The sequence below is a fragment of the Chinchilla lanigera genome, unplaced genomic scaffold (genome assembly GCF_000276665.1).
Source record: "Chinchilla lanigera isolate Chin_1 unplaced genomic scaffold, ChiLan1.0 scaffold00154, whole genome shotgun sequence".
In the NCBI taxonomy this organism is placed as follows: Eukaryota; Metazoa; Chordata; class Mammalia; order Rodentia; family Chinchillidae; genus Chinchilla; species Chinchilla lanigera.
This window is the reverse complement of record NW_004955555.1, coordinates 1,898,280-1,907,226: the sequence shown is the minus strand read 5'-3', so window position 1 is coordinate 1,907,226 and position 8,947 is coordinate 1,898,280. Positions and strand designations below refer to the sequence as shown.

Here is an 8,947-nt window from a genome sequence, read left to right as displayed (position 1 = left end):
TGTACCAGTCTACACTTCTACTTTTAGCTAAAGTGTTAGAGCCGAGGAATTAATTTGGTGGCCCTGTGTCTGAGTGCAGCACAAAAAGGGCTTCAAGAATTCTCTTTCAGTTGTAACGTGGAAGACCAGGCAACAGGTGCCTTAACTTTGCAAAGTTGATTCAGACGTTAGCCAGGGGAAGGCAGAGTAGCAGTGGTAGCACAATGGAGGAAGACTATGTGTTAGAATCGACATGGAGGGTCTGCACGGTAGGAAACCAGATTTGTTACTCTGGAATGCTCAGAAACAATTAGAGGCAGTGGTGTTGGGGGCATGTGTGAAACTTCTTTCGAGGGTGTGCATGTTCGCAGAAGACTATGCATGTCTTACAGCAGGTGTGGATTGGATGTTATGGAAGTACCACGAGTGGAGAAAGTAATAGGTATAAGGAGCCATGGAAACATCATGAAGGGATGCGTATAAGTAGGTCTTAAGAGATATACAGATTTTAGGTGCATACAGTGGTTTGGGTAAGTGGAGGAAAATAAGAGCATTTGATTCTGATGTGAAGGGAAGCATTCAGGGACAATGCCAAAGAGTTTCTGGGAGGATCTGTTATAAAAGAAAGTTTTAAGATACTCCAGGAGGGAAAGCAATAAAAAGAGTAATAGATAAAGTGGTAAAGATTTTTATTATTGTAAATCTGAATGACATTGATTGGGTTCCCTGGTTACAATGTTTACTCAATGATATTGTAAATTAGGGTGAGAATTTAGACTGTGACATTAAAACTCTTCTATGTAGATGACATTATTTAAATGCAGATGTGTACAATCTTCATGTAATTCAAGAGTCATGGTCCAACTGTGTCAGATAATGAAGAGGTATTACAGTATTCACTTTTTAGTAGCCATTTTAAAGATTACCTAGGTGCATTTAACTTAATTTTTTTTTAAAAGTGGCCACTAGAGGGCATTGCTTTATTTAAATAAAGAGGAGTGATAACCTGAAATTACTATTTTATTAAATTAAATTCAGTAGAGAACCTGTTCTGTTATAAAGGGCACTTGATTACATTTACAATATTCAGTTCTAATTTCAGCTCTTTCACTATTTTGCCTGCCTTTGTATTTAGTTTTCTTATTTCTTGAGTTTCTCTTCTGTTAAATATAGTCTATTCCTTGTCTTGTAATCCGTGAATTCAGTAAAATGGTATACGTGCTCAATTACAGGGTATTTATTGATTAAAAAATAAATGATTTATCTTCCATTCTCTTCCAATGTCCCTAGCACAAATACACATGTGTGTCTATGCACACACTGGTGGGAAATTTTATACATACTGTACAATTTAGCATCTTATTAACATGCGACGGTCATATTGTGTATAACTGATTGATTTGGTTGCCTTTCTTCTTTTTTTTTTTTTTTTTTGGTCTTTTTCAGACAGGGTCTCACTATGCAGTTCAGTCTAGCCTTGAGCTCAGTTTGTAGCCCAGGCTGGTCTCGAACTCTCAACTATCCTCCTGCCTCAGCCTCCCAAGTGCTGGGATTACAGATATGCGCCACCATGCCCAGCACCAAGGCCTTCCTGCTTCTACTCTGCCCCACTGTCTGTCCCAGAGACGTTGAATGTATTGATTTATTGTGGTACAGGAGGTTCAGCCGAGCTCCTCAGCACCAAGCTACATCTCCAGCCTCAGCCTCTTCTCTTTTCATTTTGAGACAGGGTCTTCCTAAATCACTAACTTGCCTCGGCTTGCTCAAACTTGCCATCCTCCTGCCTCAGCCTCCCAGAGTGCTGGGATTACAGGCTTCCGCCGCTATACCCAGCAGGGAGCACCCCTTTAGGTCATGCATCCTCCCCCGAAGTTCGCTGTGTGGCCCAGGAGGCGCTGTGGAACCTGTTTTTTTTCTTACCCTGAGACCCCTCCGGCAGCATCCCCTTGCAGTCTCCCCTCTGCCTGAATTGTCTCCCGGGGATGTGCAGGCCCTCTGCTAGAATGGTAGGGCAGCTGCTCACTGTTCTCCCCTGCCCTGTTTTCCTCCCGGTCCTCGCCTGGCCTGGCCTGGCCTGCTGCACAGTGCACAGCACTTGTTTCCTGTCTGAATCGCCCCCACCCTCTGCTCAGGTGTGCGTTTTGCCAGCTGCAGTCACTGCCCAGAGCCTAGGACAGCATGGGACGCTGATTAGTGTCTGTAGGGCCCAGCTTAAAACACGGACCCACAGGGGCTGGGGATTTAGCTCAGCAGCAAAGCACCTGCCTGGCAAGGGCAAGGTCGTGAGTTCGGTTCCCGGTACTGGAGAAAAAACCAAAAAAAAACAAAAAACAAACAAAAAAAAAAAAACACGGACCCACGTCAACCCCCACCCTGGCTGTCCTCGGAGCTACTGCCACCCTCCCCCTCTGCCCAGAGGTTTCTCTTCCTTGACATGAGGGGGTGGACTTAGTGCCCTCAGGTCTCAGCCTCCAACCTGAGAGAGACACAAGGGGAGAGGGACAGAGGACAGGGACACTGTCCTGGGGCTGGGCTTTGTAGTTCAGAAGCCCCTCCCAGACTGGCGGACCCTGCCGGGCATGGTGGTGCATGCCTGTAATCCCAGCACTCAGGGAGGCTGAGGCAGGAGGATCGTTGAGTTTCAGACCCGCCTGGGCTACAAAGGGAGCTCAAGGTCAGCCTGAACTGCATATTGAGACCCAGTCTCAAAAAAAAGACAAAAAACCCCCAACAAAACAAAACAAAAAACCAGACTGAGGGACCCATCCCCCCAGCTTCTGGAAAGGTGTCAGCTTTCAGATACCTCGGGAATTACCCTCTGCTGAAGAGAACCACTCGCCCAATGTCGCACCCCATGGGGTGGGGGGAGCCTCGGCTCAGTGTCAACCAGAAGGTCCCAGCCCTGAAACCATCCCAGGATCAGCACTGGCATTCCTTGTGGGGTGACTGAGGCCCCCTAAGACTACACAACCACTCAGCCTCTGCCAGGCCCAACAGGAGCAGATCAGGGGCGTGCTTCCCACCGAACCTGCTTGCTCCCCGGGACCCCGGCCTGAGGACAGTCATTTAGAGCTGAGGGCAACCAGGTGTGGCGGCACATGCCCGTTAATCGCGGCACTCTGGGAGGCTGAGGCAGAAGGATTGCAAATGCCAGCCCACCCTGGGGCAATTAAAAATAAAAGGGCAGGGGATGTAGCTGGTCGCAAAGGCCCTGGGTTCAATTGCCAGTGTGTGTGGGGGCGTTTGAGGACAATCTGGGGAGTTCTCGAGTGTGCAAGCGTGAGTGTGCAAGCATACGTTTGCGTGGGTTGGGGGACAAGGCTGAGCCACGAGGCTGCCTGCACCTGCGCAGGCTTCGTGACCTTTATTTAAAGTCCTTCACTAGAGCAGCCATTCTCAGCGACACCTGCCCCCTTCGCAGCAGGGACCGCTTTGCTCTGCAGGGAAACGGTCGCTCTCCCAAATAGGATCCTCAGTTTCAGCAGCTTCCCAGAACATTCTGGTCAGAGCGCAGAGATCTCAGAGCCCCGGGCAGCTCTGGAGACCCAGCGAGCCAGGGGTGCAAACTGGGCTGCCGCGCCCTGGGCTGCGCGTTAAGGCAAAGGCGCGTGCGTGGAAGCCCCCCCTCCTTCCCCGTAAGGCACACCCCACAGCAGCGCCGCACGCCAGGGCGAGACCGCGCAGGAGGACCCTCCAAGTTGGACCCCGGTCCGAGCAAGTCAAGTTTAGACAGAAGCTAAAGGGGGAAGGGTCGTCCCGGTCAGGGGTCCCTAGGAACCCCTCTAGCCCTCTAGCGCCAGTCCCCTGCGTCCCTGGACGCCTGGCCTGGGTTCCTCTCGCGGCCGCGGGGTTAAGCGAGGGCAGAGGCAGCGAACGATTTCAGAGAAACCGTCCAGGCCTGAGTTCCCATAAACGCGCGGGCCGCAGGGGGTGGGGCGGGGCTGGAGGAAGTGGGGACGGGAGGGGCGGCCCAGCCCTCGGACTTCCAGTAACAGGTCCGCGGGGCGGGGCTCCGCTTCCTGCTCCCGGGGGAGGGAAGCCTGTCCCGCCGGGGATCTACGCGGCCACCCCCGGCACCCCAGCGTTCATCCTCGAGGTGCGTGGGGAGCCCAGCCCAAGGAGACCTAGCGCCTTTGGGGTTGGGATGCACAAACCCGAGGCCTCCCTCCAGCGAGTGCGGGCCCTCTGGAACTGCACCGCACAAGGGGTCAGACTCCCGCTGGCTCCCCGTGCCGCGTAGCCTGGCATCCACCCAAGATCTCCTGGCAGCCCGGAATCCAGTCGCATAACCTTCCCTAAGAATCAGGACTTCCCCATTTCCTTTGCGCTCTAAGTCTCCACATTACCCCTTCCTTCCCTGCCTTCTTGGGGATCTGGGGATACAGGGTCCCAATTCTTGCCCCCTTAGGGACCTGGACTTCCAAGCCCCTAGGCAAGACCAGATTCATGTGACTGCAACTGCACAGGGTTGACAACTTTCTGTTGTCACCGTTTTTGCAATGTTTTTTTCTTTTCTTTTTTTCCGCCTCAGTACTAGGCATGGAACCCAGGGCCTTCCCACTGAGTTACATCCTCAGCCCTTTTAAAAATTTAAATTAGCTGGGCGTGGTGTCGCACACCTGTGAACTGAGCACTAGGGAGGCTGAGGCAGGAGGATTGCAAAGAGTTTGAGGCCAGCCTGGACTACATAGCATGTACAAGTCCAGCCTAAACTACATATTGAGACCCTGTCTCAGAAAAAACCAAAAACCCAAAAAACAAAAAACAATTTAAAATTTTAAAAAGCATTTTTGAGAAAACAACAAAACGAAACAGAAAATCAGCCACTGAAGTTGCTAAATTGCCGAGGCTGGGCTTGAACATGCCATTCTCCTGCCTCAGCCTCCCAGAGTGCCGGGATCACAGGTCATCCCCACTACACCTGGCTTACTATTCATCATTTTTGACCAAGGATCCCTGCAAATTACAGTGTCACTGGTCGTGCACCGAGGGCTTCTCTGATCGCCTGGTTCCCAGGCTGCTGCTTAGCTTGTTCCTTAAACCTGCCAGGATCAAGGTCCAACTTTCCGCCCTCAGACTCTAAGCATGCGCACCCCTCCACAGCAAGATTTCCAGCACTCTGATCCCTAATCTTGTGTGTGGGGGTACAGCTGCCCTGGAAGTCCAGCCCCCACCTTTGCTTCCTTGGGGACTCAGACCTGTGTCCGCTGCCCTCCTCCGCCGTGCCCTCCCCCGTGCGAAGCGGGCGGCGGCGCAGGTTGGGGCTGCGCCAGCTGCCCGTTCCGGTAAAGCCGCGGCCCCAGCGGAAGGGGTTAAGGTTGGAGGGAGCGCCGGGAGGGGAGGCCGCGAGTGAGTGAAGGGTGCTGACGTGGGGAGGCCGAGCAGCTGGGCTGCGGTCGGGCTCTGCGGGAAGGGATTTCCCCGGCCGGCAGCTGAGGCCGGAGTGTTTGCGCTGGGGACGGGAGGAGGCAGCGTGGGGTGAGGGGCTGCGGCTGGGGACCTGTGGGCCCGGTGGCCTCTCCCTGCGCTCAGCTTCCAGGCCGCAAACACCTCACCCCTGGGGACAGATACAAAGGAAACCTGTTTCCAGATGACCCCCTGGCACCCAGAGTGGGAGGAGCCAGTTTGATGGGGCCCTTTGTGTACCAGGCACTTTCTCTGCTTGGGCCGGCAGATGGCCTCCACCCAACACCTGGGAGCCCCATCTGCACGGCCCCCTCCCAAGAAGTGAGCTTCCTTTGCCCAGGCCCGTTCTGTGCAACATACTGTGTGGATCATGGCGCTAATCCCGAAGCATGATGGGTGCTAGGTTAAGGCCTGGGTTCCAAACAGGGAAACTGAGGCTCAAGGATGTAAGTTCCTCAGTGGGCCCTTCTCTGGTTCCTATGTGCTCAGTCCTGGGGATCAAACCCAGAACCTCCACCACGGAGCACACCACCCCCCTGCCCCTTTTATTTATTTATTTATTTAAGCCAGGGTCTCACTAAATTGCTCAGGGGGCTCGAACTTGGGATCCTCCTGTCTCAGCCTCCCTTAGTGTTAGGAGATTAAATGATTTCAGAAAAACCATCCCTGTTTAGTTCCTGTTTTTACAGTGGGTGGCGGGGGGATGTCAGGCATGGGGGGCGGGGAACACCAGTCATTGAAGATTTAAACCCAGATCAACCTCGTAACAATAATCATGCCGGTCAATTGCACTGAGCGCTTTTTATGTGCCTTTCACAGGGCTACAGCCAGAGCTCCTGGCAGCCTCAGAGCTTATTCTCTGAACTGCAGGTGACAAGCCAGGGGACTGTGAAATCAAGTTTAGGGGACGTCTGACTTAGCCGGCTATGACCACGAGACAATGAAGTAGACTAGAATAGAAAAGATCAAAATAGGTCCTGTGAATAAGAGTAAGTATTGTTTTTTTTTTGAGCCAGGATCTGCTATGCAGTATAGGCTGGACCGACTTGAACTCTATGAGGCCTAGGCTGGCCTCATACTCAAGGTCCTCCTGCCTCAGTCTCCCAAGTGCTGGGATGATAAGTAAGTGTCACCAATTTGTGCAACTTTTACTTCAAGTTTGTGTGTGTGCAGGCACGCTTGGATGGAGCTGAAGTAATAATGGTGATATTAATTAGTACTTAGTAAACACCTCCTATAGCAGGGCTAGTACTAGGGGCTTTGTATGCATCATTCAAATAGACAATGGATCAGAAATGTCATTCTCCTCTTTGGATTGTGATTAAAAAATTTTGAGGGGCAGTGGGTAGAGCTCAGTGGTAGAGTGTTCTTGGCATGCATGAGGCCCTGGGTTCAATCCCCAGTTCTGGAAAATATGTGAAGCCCACTGCTCCGGAACCAGTCCTAGGAGGTACGTGCACTCTGTGAGCCCCTTTCCCAGTGGAGGGGCCTGGAGAAGAGCTGCTTCAGGTCACACAGGGGCGTCTGTGGCTGGAGGGCCGACCACTGCACCCTGCACCACCCACTCCTCCCTGCTCACAGGGGCTGTCACTCACGTGTCCCCGTCCTCATCTGCACGGGTGGCTGTGGCGATGTCCACTGACAGGGGATGTTCCATGGAGCACATCATGGGGTACAGGGGTGTAGACAGGTTCATCAGAGGAAAGGAGCCCACTGGTGGGGTGGGATACAGAGGCAGTAAGGGTCCTGGGCAGGGACAAAGAGAGGACACAGGTAAGCCCACAGACCTCCACCTGCTCCCACTCCAGACCTCAGCTACCGAAATGTCACGGTTACCCCTCCAAGTCCCTCGCTGGAACTCAGAGGATCCGCCTGCCTCAGCCACCTGAGTGCTGGGATTATAGGCATACGCCATTGCTCCAGCTCTTTGTGCACCTTAAACTGGTCCTCCAGCTCCAAATCCACCTCCTGGATCACATCCCTGCAGCCTGCCCTCCTCAGCTCTGATCACCCTCCTGTCGCTTGTCTTTCCTTTTGTGGGTATGGCCCCTGTCCCCACCAGGCATGGTCCCCAGGGCCTGTTTGCTGGATGACTCTGGCTGAGGGGAGGTCTTCGTGAAGATGTGGGTGTGGGGTGGGGACTGGACACACGCTGGGTCTGCAGTGGGGCAGGGGCGGGGGCAGAGGGGCTCCCGAGGCTGGGCCAAGGCCCAAAGAGGCCTGGATGTTGGGAAACCACATCCACCCAACGCAGACAGGGGAAACTGAGGCCTCACCCAGGGAATGGGGGGCAGAGGTTCCTCTTCTGCAGCGCGGATGGGATGGGAGCTGTGGAAACCGGGTGAGGGCCTGGCACCCTAGAGATGGGCTCTGAGCAGCTCTGGCGACCCCAGGGTCATAAGGCCGCTGCGGTAGGCGGTGACCCCTTCTTGAGCTCTGGAATGAGGACATGTGTGGCTTTCCCTGCCATCTGTCATCCTTGGGAACTTGCATTCTTGTTTCCAGGTTCCTGGACCTCCAGTTACCAGACCTTGGGGCTCTAAGGCCTTCCACGAAGCGGCCCGAATCTCTCCTCTGGCCCTGCTCCTTGAGTACCAGAATTCCGGTCCCTGAGCCCGGGTAGCACCCTGATGACTGTGACACAGGCACCCGGGCCCCAGAGCGCTGGGTCTCTGTTCCCTGGGCTCCTCTGAACCCACAGCCTCTGTCCTTGCAGCATCAGTTTTTCCCCCTTGGGTCCCCCTGATCCCAGACACTGGGGTGTGCTCAGCCCCCAAATCTCTCCTAATTCTCACGGCTGCTGCTGTGTTAGTTGCTGAGACTTTAACTTCTGGCCTTCTCACATCAGTCTCCTTACAACCTCCGTCTGTTTGGTTGACTCCCTTTGAACCCACATATCTAGATACCACAAACGCCCATTTCTCAGGCCCCAGTGTGGATTCCTCATACACACAGAGGATTTTTCCCCCTTGCCCTGGGGATGGGACCCTGGTGCACGCTGCTACCGGCTACAGCCCCAGTTCTTTCCATTTTTTATTTTAAGACAGAGTCGCCATAAATTGCCCAGGCAGGACTCAGATTTGGCAACCCTTCTGCCTCAGCCTCCCTCAGTGCTGGGATTACAGGCATGCACCATAGCATTCTGGTTCTTACGTGGTTATAATTCCATGTCTCTGCAAGGTGAAGCTCTGCCTCCAGAGTCTGACGCCCCCATCTGTATCTCTGGGGATTCTTCCCTGGCTCCCCATTATGTGTGCCACTTGGCCCCGGGGCTCTGTCCTGCAGGGTTCCCAGACTCCCAGCTCCCCGGGACCCTCATATCTGTACCCCCGAGCCCTGCTGGCTGCTCCCTGAAGATTTCCTTCTGTGTCCCTGGGACCTCGGGTTCCAGTCGCCCAGCTACCCGGAACTCCATGCATTCGTGTCCCCAGCGCTGTCCCCCGCACGGACCCTGTGCCCTGGCCCGCGGAGCCACTCACCCGGGTAGTAGAGCGCCTCGGGCCTGGGCAGGCCGTGGGGGTGCGCGGGCGCGGCCGGGCCATCGCAGCCGCCGCGCAGGGGG

The 8,947-nt window shown here is 54.2% G+C and overlaps 1 protein-coding gene across 1 annotated transcript in view; it reads right to left on the bottom strand.

Annotated features, from left to right (window-relative positions):
- The window catches only part of Bcl3 (B-cell CLL/lymphoma 3), a gene marked incomplete at its 5' end in the record, with an annotated part of 13,187 nt that extends 4,240 nt beyond the window's left edge, over positions 1–8,947 (bottom strand). Inside the window, 2 exon segments of the mRNA XM_005412543.2 lie at positions 6,981–7,131; positions 8,865–8,947. Coding sequence (XP_005412600.2) covers positions 6,981–7,131; positions 8,865–8,947 — 234 coding nt within the window.